Raw genomic sequence first — 16,297 nt, forward strand, 5'->3', positions numbered from 1 at the left:
ATGTCCTCAGAAGTCATGGCCCATGTTTCACTGCCATGTAGCATGTCATGCAGTCTACCTTTTACTCCGAGTGAGAGGTCCTTTGTCACCAGCAGAGATAGGAGCTCTCTGCACTTTGCCCAGGCTATTCTTATTCTAGCAGCTACACTTTTAGAGCATCCACCTCCACTACTGACTTAGTCACCTAGGTAACAGAAGCTAGGTTGACTCTAAGGCCCTTCAATTCTAACCCTTACTTCCACACCTGAAACTTTTCCTCTAGTTCTGATAGTGACTCAGTAATTAGAGCAAGGTCATCAGCATAGAAGAGCTCCCAGGGGCATCCTGTCTTGAATTCCTCTGCTATTGCCTGATGAATAAGAGGGGGTTGTTGACTGATCTTTGGTGGACCCCTACCCCTACCCAGAATTCTTCGCTGTACTCGTTGCCAACTCTCACCTTACTGACAGCTCTCACTAACTATTCATCTATCCCAAGTTTCCTCATTGACCACCAGACAAGGAATCTGGGGACCCTATCAAAGGCTTTCTCCATGTCAACAAAAGCCAGGTACAGAGGTTTATCTTTCATTAGGTATTTCTCTTGCAGCTGTCTCACCAGAAATATAGCATTAGCGGTGATTTTCCTTAGCATGAACCCAAACTGCATCTCATTTAGACTGACTCTCTCCTTAATTAGTTGGGCTATAACCCTCTCCATGATCTTCATTACCTGATCCAACAACTTGATACTTCTGTAATTATTTATAATTGACAGATATTTGTCCTCCTCTTGTTTGTTAACACAACGTTTCAGCTGATATACCCTCCAGCCTTCACTAGGTGTCTTGGGGAAATTTGGAACCTGGATTCTCATTCCTAAGGTATTTTTTTATGTTAATATTATTATTCAGGTCACTGCCTGAAATCAAACTCGGAATCTTGGGGTTAGTAGCCCGCGCTCTTAACCATTACGCCGTATGCTTGTGGTTAAGAGTGCAGGCTACTAACCACAAGATTCCAAGTTTGATTCCAGGCAGTGACCTGAATAATAATAATAACAACAACAACATCGAAAAATACCTTAGGAATGAGAACCCAGGTTTGAAATTTCCCCAAGACACCTCATGAAGGCTGGAGGGTATATCAGCCAAAATGTTGTGTTAACAACAAACAAGGTGAGGACAAATATCCGTCAATTGTAAATAATGTACATAATTCCTCATCTCTTAAATATAGAACTGTATCACCTCTGTAATTATTTGTATCTAAAGCGTCACCTTTACCTTTGTAGTAGTTGACTATGGTGCTGCTACAGCAATCATTGGGTATGACTCCTTCATGTATCACCTGGTTAACTATATGGGTGACTAGACTATACTCGACACTGCCAGATATTTTGAGCATCTCTGCGATGATTCTTGATGGGCTGGGGGCTTTCCCTGTCTTCATACCCTTAATTGCTTTACCACACACAGTAATGTCAATTCAAATCGCTGGTCCCTCTGTTGGGTCCGCATTCGACAGATTCTCTTTCTCCCATTCATTCTCTTCATTTAGCAACCTTTCATAGTGGCATCTCCAAGTCTCTCTCCTTGCAACCTCATTAAATGCAAGTGAGCCATCATCCATGTGGACACATTTCCCTCCTACGACATCACAATTCTCTCTCAGACACTGTCTTGCAACATGAAATACCTCAAGTCTTTGGTCCTCACAACACAGAAAATTGGCAAATTTTTTCTAATCTGCTACCTCTCTGGCTAAATAAACCTGTCTCCTAGCTTCCCTTCTGGCAGTCTGATACCATCGTTCTTCCAGTCTTTCCAAGCCTGTTTCTTTTCACTAATGTTCCACCACCATGTTACCTTGGGTCAAGAGGGGCCTTTGCACCATCCACAGATCTGGTCAGTAGCCCTCAGCAGATTATCTTGTAGAAACCTCCAGTGGGCTTCTTTCAGTTCCAGTCTACCAAGTCTCTTCTAGGCATTAGTCAGCTTAGGGCTATAGTGGAAGCCACTTGTCCTAAGTGTCGTGCAGTAAAACTGAAGCCAAATGGCTATATCCATGCCTGCATATATGTTTGCACCTCAAGAGCCTATGTTATCTTCAGATCATGTCCTTGCAACAGAAAATTTCACTCAAGTGCCATGTAATGATATTGTATATCTATGATAGCGATTATGTTCCTTCACTTTAAGCACATTTGTCATATTATTTCATTAGAATTGTTGTACCTGTAGACTAAAGAATGTAGCTTGCAGAGGTACTTGTCTTTGATAGTCCGAGTACTTCTGAATCCAAAAAGTTCCTAGGTAGGCCACTACCCCACTGTTGTATGTCTCATCTCAGTCGATTTGTATATTGTTGTTTTTCATGACTAATTTTTTATAATTATGTTAAAAATATACATTTTATCAGTTGTTTTATCTATTTATTTGTTTACTTTCTTCAGTGTTACAAAGTGGCATATGTTGTCTTCAAAAATGAAAACGGTGTAACAAAAGCTATGAAGATATTTAAAGATAATGTGGGAATCTTAATAAAAGAAAAGGAGTACCTTACACAGAACACTGGAGTTAAAAGTATGCTTTGCTTTCTTTATTGATTTACTTTCTGAATTTCTATGAAATATTTGTTCATCATAACCAAATTAATCAGAAATTTTTAAAATTGTTTAATTTGTTATAGTGACTTTGTGGATGTGTTGTTAAGAAGTTTGATTGTAACTGATGCAACCACCATCTGAATCTTCAGTCATCTTATAGTAAACTGAATTACAAAATAGATGAAATTTGCATTGTTTATCTCATTTAACCCCACAGAGTAAGCCACTACAGCTGAAGGCCTGGGCAACGACGACAAAGGAGGACCTCTCCGAACTCTCAGGTCCACAGGTGGTTGGTCTGCACAGATGAAATCGCGAATGGCTCGCTATCTCCAGTGACCTCACACGGAACCATCGAGCGTGGGCCGCCATAGTTTGTGATGCCGTTAGGACCAGAGAAGAAGCCGGCTCAACCCGCCCGGGGTGAATGCCGTCACAAGTACAAGTAAAGTACTACAGCAGGGGTCGGTGAACCAGAGTAAATTACCCCAAGTGGGATAAAAATGAAATTTTGGCGTGTAATGAGGACTCATTAGACATAAGAAAAATTATATTAAAGAAAAAATGTGTTCCTTCTTACGTCAGAAATTTTTCTTCTGACAAACCTGCATTTATCCAACGTAATGGACATGTAAATAGATTCAATAAACCTTCTGAATTCAAAGAATCTATGATCTCCTTTCTTTCAAATCAAGGGAGTAACATCAGCATAAATATATTTGAGGTAATTGGTTGAAAAAAGTTCCCTGACCCATGCACTATAGCAAAATGTATGTCACAGTCCTAGAACAGCATAAAACAACAATCTATGGTGTATGATCTATGGTGTATGTTGCATTTTTTAAACACATGGTATTGTGTATGTCTGGATACAGACCTACACTTCTAATGATCTGAACCTTTCCTCCAAACTTCATTTATACATTTCTTAATATCTTATTTTTAAAATTTTGGGAATGTATGTATTTGTCTGAAATATCCTATTTTGGAGACACCATCATCATCATTATCATCACTGTCATCGCTTAACGTCCACTTTCCATGCTGGGATGGGTTGGACGGTTTGGTTGAGGGCTGGCAAAGTTTCTACAATTGGATGCCCAGTCAGGCGGTACTAGCATTGACCATGCTTGAATGGTGCTTTTTACATGCCACCAGCATTGGCATCAACCACACTTGAATGGTGCTTTTTATGTGCTATTGGCATGGGTGCCAATCAGGCAGTACTGTCATCGACAATGACAACAACTTCACTTACCTCTACAGGTCTTCGCAAGTGCAGTTTATTGCCCAATGATTGAAGGGTACTCTTAAATAGGCCAGTTATTCTGCACTGGCACAGGCCACAGTTATGGTCTGACTTGGCTTGCTGGGTCTTCTCAAGCACAGCATGTCTCCAAAGGTCTCTGTCACTTGTCATCACTTCGATGAGGCCCAATGTTTGAAGGTTACACTTCACCACCTCATTCCAGGTCTTTCTGGATCTACCTCTTCCATTGGTTCCCTCTACTGCAAGGGTGTGACACTTTTTCACACAGCATCCTCATCCATACACAACACATGACCATACCAGTGCAGTCGTCTCTCTCTTACACACATCTGATGCTTCTTATGTCCAACTTTTCTCTCAGGGCGCTTACACTCTGTTGTGTATTCACACTGACATTACACATGCAGTGGAGCATACCAGCTTCATTCTTTGCAAGGTTACGCATGTCCTCAGCAGTCACAGCCAATGTTTCACTGCCATGTAGCATAGCTGTTCACACACATACGTCATACAGTCTACCTTTTACTCTGAGTGAGAGGCCTTTTGTCACTAGCAGAGGTAGGAGCTCTCTGAACTTTGCCCAGACTATTCTTATTCTAGCAGCTACACTCTCATGCACCCCCACTACTGACTTGGTCACCTAGGTAACGAAAGCTATCAACTACATGTAGTTTTTCTTCCTGGAATGTGATAGAAGTTGTTTTCTGCTCATTTTCAGTGTTTATCGTCACACACAAAAACTTATCTTCCCAGTTAGCCTTCTTTTGATATTGCTGCATCTCTTATGTGTCCATAGCTTACACTGGGTACATCTTATGGAGTTTCTACCTACACCTTTTCAACTGATTGAGCAATAGACCTTGCTTCCACACCTGAAACTTCTCCAGTTCTGATAGTGACTCAGTTATTAGAGCAAGGTCATCAGCATAGAGAAGCTCCCAGAAGCATCCTGTCTTGAATTCTTTTGTTATTGATCCTTGGTGGACCCCTACCCGGAATTCTTTTCTGTACTTAGTGCCAACCCTCACCTTACTGACAGCATCCCTCTACATGGGTTGTACAATTCCCACTAACCATTCATCTGTCCCTAGTTTCTGCATTGACCACTAGATATGGGATCAGGGGACCCTGTCAAAGGGTTTCTCCATGTCAACAAAAGCCAGGTACAGAGGTTTATCTTTCATTAGGTATTTCTCTTGCAGCTGTCTTACCAGAAATATAGTATCAGTTGTGCTTTTCCCTGGCACAAACCCAAACTGCATCTCATCTAAACTGATTCTCTCTCTAATTAACTGGGCTATGACCCTCTCCATGACTTTCATTACCTGATCCAACAACTTGATACCTCTGTAATTATTCGTATCTAAAGCATCACCTTTACCTTTGTAACAGATGACTATGGTGCTGCTACACCAGTCATTGTGTATGACTCCTTCATGTTTCACCTAATTGACTGTGCGGGTGACTAGACTATAGCCAACACCGCCAGATATTTTAAGCATCTCTGCGGGGATTCCTGATGGGCCAGGAGCTTTCCCTGTCTTCATACTCTTAATTGCTTTATCTACCAAGGTACTGTCAATTCAAATAGCTGGTCCCACTGTTGGGTTGACATTTGGCAGACTCTCTTTCTCCCATTCATTCTCTTTATTTAGCAACCTTTCATAGTGGTGTCTTCAAGTCTCTCTCTTATCTGCTTCCCATCTGGCTAAGTAAATCTGTCACCTAGTATCCCTTCTGGCAATCTGATATAATTCCCTGCTACCACCATTCTTCCTGTCCTTCCATGCCTGTTTCTTTTCCCTAGTGGCCCTATCAACTACATTGTTCCACCACCACGTTGCCTTGGGTCAACAGAGGACTTTGCACCATACACAGTTCTGATCAGTAGCCCTCAACAGGTTGTCTCGAAGAAACCTCCAGTTGTCTTCCACATCATATATATGCTATATCCCCTTCTATTTCGTCAAAAGCTTCAAGTAATACGTCTCTAAATCTCTGTCCATTTACAGGATCCTTAAGCTTCCAGACCATTCTTCTCCATGCTGGTCGTCTTCTGGGCATCCATTTAATCCTGATCCTGAAGTCGCTAACTACTAATCTATCTTGTGGGGTGCATTCTTCACCTGGGAAGGTTTTGGCATTTATAACTAGCTATCTTTCCCATTTCCTGGCAAAGATGTAATCAATTTGACTCGTGTGTCCACCAAATCGGTTGGTGAATAAATAGGTAACTGGCAGGTTTCCTGAAGTAGTATTACAAACAATAAGATCATTTATATCGTATAACTCCAGCAGTGTGGTTCCTTCCTCATTGCGGGAACCAAAGCCATAGCCTCCATGTATGCCATGGAAGCCCACTGCATGTTTGTCACCAGTAACAAAGGGAATGTCCCTGTCATTTGTCAAGGAGGTAGTCTGTAAGAGGGTGTCATAAAATCGGTCCATCTGTTCATCAGGTAGCTCAGGCTGAGGGGCATAGGCCAAGAAAATGGTTGCTTACCAATGTTGCAGCACTAATCTAATCTTAAGTATTCTATCACAGACTCTGACTACCTTGATTACCTTATCAACCCATTTCTCTGCAAGAAGTATACCTATGCCCCCGACCCCGTCAGTGTTCCAAACCCAGAAAATCTTATACCTATGTTCTTTGCCTGTGAGGAACTTAGCAGAACTTCCTCTCCATCTTACTACTTGGATGCAGCACAAATCTACATGTCTCTGTTCTCAACAATTTCACCAGACCTACTTTTCAGTGTGCCAACCATGAGGGTGTGGGATGGGGGACAGCAATGTCATGTACCTGAAAAGAAAGCTCGCATTTGGCAGAACTCACAAACATATAATAGCCTTCATCCTGCATACACTACACCATCATTTTTATGCGCTACATGATCACTACCTTACATAAGAGATAAACCCTAAGCAGGGATAAGGGAACATTAAGCCTTTGGAGGTGTTCATGGGAGACATCTGATAGAGGTCAGAGGATAGAGACTTCCAGTATACGTGGTAGAAGTGGGAAGGACAGGCACATTGCAAAACATTACTGCTTTTGGTATGTATATATGTGCATGTGAGGGTGCCAGTTGATCCGATCAAAGGAACAGCATGCTTGTGAAATTAAAGTACAAGTGGCTGAGCATGCTACAAATATGTGTACCCTCAACAGAGTTCTCAGGGAGATTCGGTGTGACACAAAATGTGACAAGGCCGATCCTTTGAAATACAGGTACAGCTCATTTTTGCCAGCTGAGTGGACTGGAGCAACTTGAAATAAAATGTCTTCCTCAAGGACACCACGCACTACCGGGTATCGAACTCCGAAACTTACAATCATGAGTCAAATAGCCTAACCACTGAGCCATGCACCTTCAAATGTGTGTTGATATAATAAAGATGAATATGTAACTGGCACCTGTGCCGGTGGCATGTGTAAAAAGATTTGAGCGAGGTCATTGCCAGTACCGCCTGACTGGCCCCCGTGCCGGTGGCATGTAAAAAGCACCCACTACACTCTCAGAGTGGTTGGTATTAGGAAGGGCATCCAGCTGTAGAAACTCTGCCAGATCAAGATTGGAGCTTGGTGCAACCATCTGGTTCGCCAGCCCTCAGTCAAAATCGTCCAACCCATGCTAGCATGGAAAGCAGACGTTAAATGATGATGATGATTATTATGTAGTTTTGTGAATGTATGTCTGATTAATAGTTTCTTGTGAATGTTTCTTCAGGTCAACCTGATTGTATAAAATCATTTATTTTGCTGTATATATTACTCATAAGTATATTTATTATTGAATCTTTGTTTACATTCAGAGTGGTGCAAAGATTATGCTAGCAATAGTGAAAACATTGAAGTGGTGAAGAAAGAACTGGATGATTATTTTAAAGAGTATGATGAAAAACAGGAATTGGTAAGTTTTTGGATCTTTTTTTCAATCAGAAACATGAAATGTTACCTCTGATTTGGGAAGGGATCATTTCACAATTTAATGCTTCTCAGAAGGGAATGTTTCACGTAGCATTTGGCTCTGAATGTGACAGAGAGAGGCTTGTTATGGGTGATATGGATGTGTGATAAAATGGCAGATGAATCAGATGTCTTGAAGTGAGATTAAGACACTATCAGCAGTTTAAAACTTTTTTTGTTACCATATTTCTGTTGAAATACACTACCCTTGTTTTAATTCATTTTGAAAAGATTAAAGAAATTGGTAAAATAACTATCATATTAGCTGATGTTTCATACATAAATTAACAAGAAATTTTGATTGAAGCTTTTAAATCTAGATCACTTTAAAAAATGGAAATTTGTATCACAGAACCAGGGACAGTCTCAGACATGGTATCAGAAGGGTTAAAAATGTGAAGAATGAAAAAAAAAAGGTTACAATGAGATTTGAAAGTGAATATGCTGCCTCTAAGCTATTGGATTCAATAAATCTTTCAATCTCTAGAATACATTATGACAACTAGCACTGAGCATGTTCTTTCCTTGCATCAAAAACAATATCTCTATGAATATTTACTCTTGAGTTATGGAAATATATCCCAGGTTTAAGAAGTACAGTCTTCTCTGATTTTCTCTACTGATGATAGCCTACTGTTTCACATCATCCATCTGTAACATGACGGGGATGGCCATAAACAGTTACAGCCTACACCAACATGAATATCTTTTTCTCTTTGAAAACTACCAGTACAGATTCCATAGAGTCTAAATTCATCAAAGACATCTTTATTGATATAACATCTGTAGTCTCTCTTTTGTAAATTTTGTCAAACATGAGAATCTTCTTATGAGCTAACTTGGATATTGCTTTTATAAGAAGCTAGGTCACACTGCGACATTCAATATTAGTGAAAAATATCACTCTGTCAACACTCTGGAGTACAGCACAACTCACTCTTCTCTAATTGAACATAATTATTCATAGTATTATTTGACTGAAATATTTGTTGAGTTCTACCCCAAGAAAATTGTTGAGAGTGTCTCCACATGATTGCACAATCTGTTAGAAATGAAAGCTAAATCTCTCTCCCTAATCACATCCTACCATCTTTAAAAAAAGGACACTGCTGAATAAGTATTCTGCTAGAAACATTGTGTTTAAAACAAAAGAGGATATGATGGTCACAGATCTGCTTGAGTAGAGATTTTCAAAACCCAAACAACAACAATAGAATATCTTAACCTCTATTCTCTCTCTATCAAAATGCACTTTAGCCCAGACATTCTTTCTTCAGTTTATAAACATAAAATACTCTTTTTTGTCTTGTTTGTGTACTAAAACCTATTACGGCTGAAACATGTAGGCTACAGACCAACTGATTGCTTGTTGTAATGGCAAATTTAACCCAAAAAATATTTTTTTTCAGGAAAAACAGAACTTAAAACGGAAAACAGAAGACACTGATGCAGAAGGCTGGATGAAAGTCACAAAGCTGTCTAAAGTAAAAGCTAATCAAAATAAGGCTTCAAGATACATCAAAAGAAAACAAAAGAAGAATAGAAATGAAAAGGTAAATAGATATTCAGTTAATGTAAAGATTCATTGTCATTGCTATCTATAATCATTTAATACCTGTTTTCTAAGGTTGGCTTTACTTAGATGAATTTGAAAAAGGGTTTCTCTCCATCTTCATTTTTGTCTTTTTGTGTCTTTAGGCAACCTAATATCATTTTGGGAACAGACATGCTCAGGAAATAAGTTCAACAGAATTTAGGTGTAGTGATTGGAAATTGACTGTTTAAGCAATCCAAGTGTATTGGTCATCATCATCATCCTCGTTTAACATCTGCTTTCCATGCTAGCATGGGTTGGACGATTTGACTGAGGGCTGGCGAACCAGATGGCTGCACCAGGCTTCAATCTTGATCTGACAGAGTTTCTACAGCTGGATGCCCTTCCTAATGCCAACCACTCCAGAAACAATTATGTTGTGAACCATTGAAAATCATGGACTGTTTGAATTGTACATTGAGGCAGGAAATAAATTCTTTTACTATCTAATAAGTGCTGAATGCACAGCTAATATGGATAGTGTTTAAGGTGTAGAGTGAATTGAAAACGAGAGAACTTAGTGAATGTAGTGGACTTGTAGCAATTAGACGTGTATTGAGAATTATATCTTGTGCATAAAATATTGAATAACTGACAAATACAATTTTTTTCTCTCATATCTAAGATATAACCTGGCAGAATAAAGCATAAACTGATTACTATATAGTTAGTGCTTAGCACAAAAATATCAGGTCATTCCATAAGTTCTGTCCGATTTTCCCTTTTTTTTAAATTGAATGAAATTTAATAGTATTTTAGAATGTCTAATGGAATTTAAAATTATTTTTATGTAATTGTGTACATTTAAACTAATTAAATATTATTTTACAGAATAATAGAATAAAATTTCTTTGATTAAAATGTTTTCTAATATGGAAGTTTCCAAAGAGTATTTGAGGCACATAATGCTTTATGAGTACAAAAAAGGAAACTCTGCAGCCGAAGCGACTCAAACATACACTCAGTTTATAGGAGAGAATGCTTGAATGAAAGAACTTGCAGAAGATGGTTTGCAAAATTCAGAAGTGGAAATTTCAGCCTCGAAGATGAAGATCGAACAGGACGTCCAGCTGAGTTTAATGATAAGCTCCTTGAGGCATTACTTGAAGAAAATCCTGCATTATTAGTTGAAGAATTGGCAATAAAGCTTAGTTCAAACCATACAACTGTTCATCGTCATCTTCAACAACTTGGAATGGTTCCTCAACTTGGAAAATGGGTGCCTCGTAAATTATCCAACTGCAGATCCTGAGTTGACATCTGCTCTTCTCTCCATTCTCGCGAACTCATTTCACCCTTTTTGGATAAACTTGTAACTGGTGATGCAAAATGGATCTTCTGATGAAATGCTAAATGTCATAAACAGTGGCTTGGTAAAAGGGAAAAAGCTCAACCACAACTGAGAAGGGAACTTCATGGAAAGAAGGTTCTTCTCTTTATCTGGTGGGATTGCAAAGGAGTAATTCACTTTGAATTGTTACCACCTAATGCAACAATCAATGCTCAAGTCTACTGTCAGCAATTAGAGTGTTTGAACCAAGCTTTGAAGAAAAAACGATGCGCTTTAGTGAATCGAAAAGGAGTGATGTTTCATCAGGACAATGCACGACCCCGCACTGCAAAGATCACATCACAGAAGATCGAAGAGCTTGCTCCTTCAGACTACCACGTATTTCGTAGTTTATAGAATCATATGGGGAACATAACTTTCACAAGCCAGGAGGAGGTCGAAACTGACATTTCAGAGTTCTTCATTTTGAAACCAAAGGAGTTTTACATTGATGGGATTAAAAAGCTTGTAAATAAATGGAAGGAAGTCATAGATAATCAGAAAAAGTACATTGATGATTAAATTTCAATTAAATATAACATTTGATCACTTGTTTTCTTTATTCAAAATTCGGACAGAACTTATAGGATGACCTGATATAAAAATTATGCAGAAGGAACTCTAGTGGACTGACAGATGATTAGAACTTTATATGGTTACTATGGGATAAAGTAGCTAACAGAATGAACCAACTATGATTTAAAAGCTCATAGACTGCTTAGATTTTGTCTTAAGTTTTGTTATATGAGTGATTTAATTAATGCTGAAATTTTAGCTAGTGATTACATACAGACTATGGTGAAGAACTATTGAAGGCAGAGGGATTTCTTGCTTTACAAAAAAAAATGGTTAGAATTATTCTGTTAGTTTTGATACAACGAAATGGATGGGAATATGTTGATGATAGTCAAGCACAGTATAAGTTTTAAGGTTTGATACAAGTTAGTTAAGAAGGACACCAAATGCATGAGCAAATGTATTCAAGAGACTGTTTTATTGATATGGGCGTGTAATGTGAAGAGATGTTTCATGATGGAGGTGTAATGACAGCAAACTAAAGGTTTGCTAAAAAGTAATTAGACAGGGCTTTAGCAAAATTCTCTCAAATGAAATGAGGAATGGACTGAAACGTAAGGAGATGATGTATTGCAAGATTATTGAACATGGAAACAGCAGATATTAAGATAATGTTTGATAATACTATTGTGATCGCCATCACTATTACATGACATGCATGTGCACCACCTTTGTATAAAAACATGACACTTTATATGAAAAAAAACTTTCTGATTTTGAATTTTAAAATTTAAAATTTTACACAGTGAAACTATTTAATTTATATTAAAGGCTCATATAGGAAACTGCTTAAACTATTCTTTCAGAACTATCTTAGAACCTTCCACTTAACCTTGTAATCTCTTTTCTCAAATTGGGTACAGACATGGCTTTTGCCGTGGGGGCTAAAACATGACACTCAGACACTGCCCAACAGCTTACTTTACCCTCTTCTAATCAACTGTTTCCAAGAAATTACAATCATTTGTTCATATTTAATTAGGAACGAATGATGTATTCAGAATAATTTTCATTAGTAATTTATTAGTAACCAAGGGAGACTACGCAACAATATTTCTGCATTGAATGAAATGATTATAACAGACAAATCTATTTGGTAGATTTGATTTTTTAGCTAATTTTCAACAGTCAAGGGCAGTAACTTGCAATTATAGTTGGCTCTGCTATGGCATTATTTGTGTAACATGGTCCTTCTCTACATAGTGAAAAAATTATTGATTGAAAGGGACTATTTTAGGCAGTTATTTCTGATGTCATTTTTGAAGTTGGTATCAGAGAAGCAAGTCTTTCTGCATTTGGTAAAATTTAGTTCTTGAAGCTATTTCCCAAATACTGTGGTGTTCGTTTCCTACAATTTTATCTAATTTATTTGTCGTGGGCATGTTCATGTGACTCCCTATTCTCTGTTGTGGGTTTCTACTTGTTTCTGTTTTGAACAAATTGCTTTGATGATGAAATATTTATTCCACATGAGATTATGTTGTATTTCATACATAATTAAATAATACAAATTTTATCTCAGATTTATCCATTTTCTACTATACATGTAAGGAAGTCACTTATTTTCTGCTGTTTATTTTGTGATACCAAAAAGTATGCAACAAGTTGGAAATTTAGGATTCAGAATGCAAAGAAATGCATTGAAGAATCTCCTCTGTTGTTCTTCATTGTGAAAAAATTGCTATTGTAAATAATTCTTATAATGTTTATACTCATTTCTTTATTAAAAGTATTCATTTTTTTACTTTCTTTGTAGCACTTATTAGATTTTTACACTTTTCAAATGAAAGAAACTCAACAAAATCGTAAGTCTTTTAATTTATTCTTTGTCAGTAACATCTTTTATCATCATTGACTCATACATAAATTCTTTTTTTTTAGACTGGACCATTATATTCTTGTTTTGTAGCTTTCATTTTTTTAACAGTGTTTTCCAAAAATTTTATGAAGACAGCAGAATGTTGACATAGCATCAAAGATGATGATAGGGTGTATCTTCTTATCTGACAAAGATGTTTGACTTTAAACCCTTTGCGCTCTTATCCAGTCCAGATATTCCACCTGTTTTATATTCAAACTGACCAGATCTGGTTTTTTCCCCTTCTACCCTATGATATCATTCTAAAAAATAACCTATCACATTGTCAAGCTATGTGATAATGCATGATTAAATTCAAAACAATGTTAGTAAATATGCATTACATTTCATAGAGTAATTAGAATGCTGATGGGTTAAATAGTGTAATCAGCTACATGTAAATAGACACATGTAAAGAAATACTTTTCTCCAAACAGCAAGAACAGTTTATACTTGACGTGCTTCATTAATTTGCAGTTCTGAACCCATTACTTTTCACGGGCAAAAACCTCTTCACTAAGCTCAGATGGGAGATGATGCAGAGATTTAAAAAAAAGTTAGTGGCTTTACCATCAATATCCAATTATAATGAAGCGGGGAAAAGAAACAAATTCATCATGAAAGTCAAAACAGATCGCTTATGATCTTTCTGCCATAAAGAAATATGACATTTTCCCACCCTAATTAAAGCGCTCCTAGTCCATCATATCACATATATATTATTTTCCCTAGTCTTGGTTAATTGTATCCATCTTCTCAATCAGCAATCTTCAGTCCCTGTTATTTGCCAACCTGTTGCCACATGCCACATTTCCAACATCACAAAGGTGATAATGAGTCATAAATGATTACTTCTGTTATTCATTGCCCTTGACATTTAGCTAAAGCAATGTTGTCATCCATGATATCTGTAAATTGTTCCCCCAAACATAGCACACCTACCTGACTAAGTTATTTGCTTATACACTCCAGTCTTTGGGGCTGAAATTTCCTCATAATGTTCTGCTGTTACATACATTTATAAAGCTATCTGCAGTCTCTGTTTTATCAACTGTTATGTCTCAGCATAGTTATGTTTCTCATATACATCTAACAGCAACAAAATGTATCTAGTAAAACAGTCCTGTAACACTACACCCTCCTTTCTCATAAACAACAATATTAAAATCTTCACTGCAAATGCTTCATTTATGATATCTTCCTTTTCATAACAACCCTTTATCTGTAACATTGCTAAAGCTGCCTTCTCAAAATTAAACTTTCTCTTCAGAGTCAGAAATTATTTGGTTGCTGACCTTCTACAGGTGTCAAGTGCAACTCACAGTGTACTGCTCACATAACTAGACTGGCACTGCTTATGTATTCAAATATCCTAAACTACAGTTCCAAAAGAAATTGTCCATCTGATTGACAAAGATTCAGTCAGTGATATATACATATATCAGCATACTCTTTCTTATCTGTCTTTTCTACCACATACTCTTCTGAACAAGTAAGCTACATATCTCTCTACAAACCCACCCAATGTGCCTGGTCATCTTTTGTGTCTCACCCCTCAAACATTGCACAAGACACTTCGCTCAAGCTTTGCTATGTACTTTGAGCCTCAACTTTGGATCTGTGCACTTTTTTCTAATAGGCATCCAGAACATTAAACTGTATTTTATATTTTATGCGTTAATGTTTAATTAATAAATGTGTTAATTTTAAAATGATTATTTCCTTCAACATTCTAGGATTACAAGAATTGCGGAAAAAATTTGAAGAAGACAAACAGAAGATAGCTTTAATGAAAGCAGCCCGGAAATTCAAACCCTTCTAGAATAAATTATTATTTTTTTATAAAAATATACATTCTTTTATTCATTTATTTATTGCAGTCACTATACTGTGATTATAATGGGGTCCCACCTTTGGGGATTGTAGTCAATTATATAATCCCCATAACTTTGTCTGGTATTTATTGTTGTTGATCTTTATGCATCAAATGGCTAAGTTCTTTCTTGGCAAAAACACATAACTGACACTGAATAAATACCACTAGAAATTTTATTTTTTCGTACACAGATTTATTGGCAGTACCTTGATATGCACATTATATACATATGTATATATCACAGCTCCAGTACTATGGATATTTGATTAGAATGTCACAGGAAAGAATTGCAAGACAGATTTTTCAAGCCACAGCAATCAGCAAGGAACTTATAGGTAGACAAGGAACAAGGTGGCTGATAATATGCATAGCCTTAGTTGATGGCACTTGGGAATCTGACCACAATGTGTAATGACGATTAATTCTGATAGGACTCTGTGGAGGAGATACCTGAGAACTCTACCTCTATGACCCTCCTGGAAATAGGCAGAGAAAATGGATGGACTGAATTCTTTGAGAGATAACAGCTCAAATTTATATAGGTCATAGGAATAAAAAAATTAGAAGCAATAATCATAGAAAGATGTATCTAAAGCACAGATATTGAGTGTTGAGTTTCTAACATACAAACAAACAACCTCTTGTATGACTTAGCAGTTTTGGCACATCATTAGAGGGGGCTTTTTTACTTGGGATATTGTAGTGTTTTGAAGTAGTCAGCAAAAGTATTTTATAGACATTTATGTAGCCTAACATTTTTTGCCCCTTATGTGCATAATATGGAGAATGAAAATACTGTGACACAATTTGTTGTTGCTGCTCGTCTTTATTAATGTAAACCTTTGGCACAAAGGTTTACAGCAAACCATCACTCCAACAGTCTAGGCTCATAGATATATCTGACTTATTGATTTGATTCCATCACCGTTGTTTGAGAAACATTCTAACCAAAGCTGTCTTATCAAAATTGTTGGTATACTATTCAAAAAGAGGGTATATAACAAATTTGTTTACAACACTGAACTGGTTGTGCAAGAAATAGTTTTATGTACATCCTTTTTAGAATAAACCTGGAAAGTTATTAAACTATAAATATATTTAAATTGTGGTAAGCATTTGGAAAGGAATGTAAGTATCATTAGATTTTTTTTTTCAATGTTCTTCCTCTTTCCATGTGTCTTGATGCAGTAGCATTTTATCTGCTTTCCTCTATTGAAAGTTTTGCACACTAAAT

At 37.2% G+C, this 16,297-nt stretch overlaps 1 protein-coding gene across 1 annotated transcript in view; it reads left to right on the forward strand.

Moving 5' to 3' along the window:
• The window catches only part of LOC115211600 (ribosomal RNA-processing protein 7 homolog A), a 29,571-nt gene extending 14,535 nt beyond the window's left edge, over nucleotides 1-15,036 (forward strand). Inside the window, exons 4-8 of the mRNA XM_029780175.2 lie at nucleotides 2,434-2,563; nucleotides 7,676-7,773; nucleotides 9,239-9,382; nucleotides 13,086-13,134; nucleotides 14,924-15,036. Coding sequence (XP_029636035.1) covers nucleotides 2,434-2,563; nucleotides 7,676-7,773; nucleotides 9,239-9,382; nucleotides 13,086-13,134; nucleotides 14,924-15,009 — 507 coding nt within the window. The 3' untranslated portion in view covers nucleotides 15,010-15,036. The remainder of the gene's footprint in view (nucleotides 1-2,433; nucleotides 2,564-7,675; nucleotides 7,774-9,238; nucleotides 9,383-13,085; nucleotides 13,135-14,923) is intronic.
• The last annotated feature ends 1,261 nt before the right edge of the window (nucleotides 15,037-16,297 follow it).

Source organism: Octopus sinensis, linkage group LG5 (assembly GCF_006345805.1).
Source record: "Octopus sinensis linkage group LG5, ASM634580v1, whole genome shotgun sequence".
NCBI classification, from domain to species: Eukaryota; Metazoa; Mollusca; class Cephalopoda; order Octopoda; family Octopodidae; genus Octopus; species Octopus sinensis.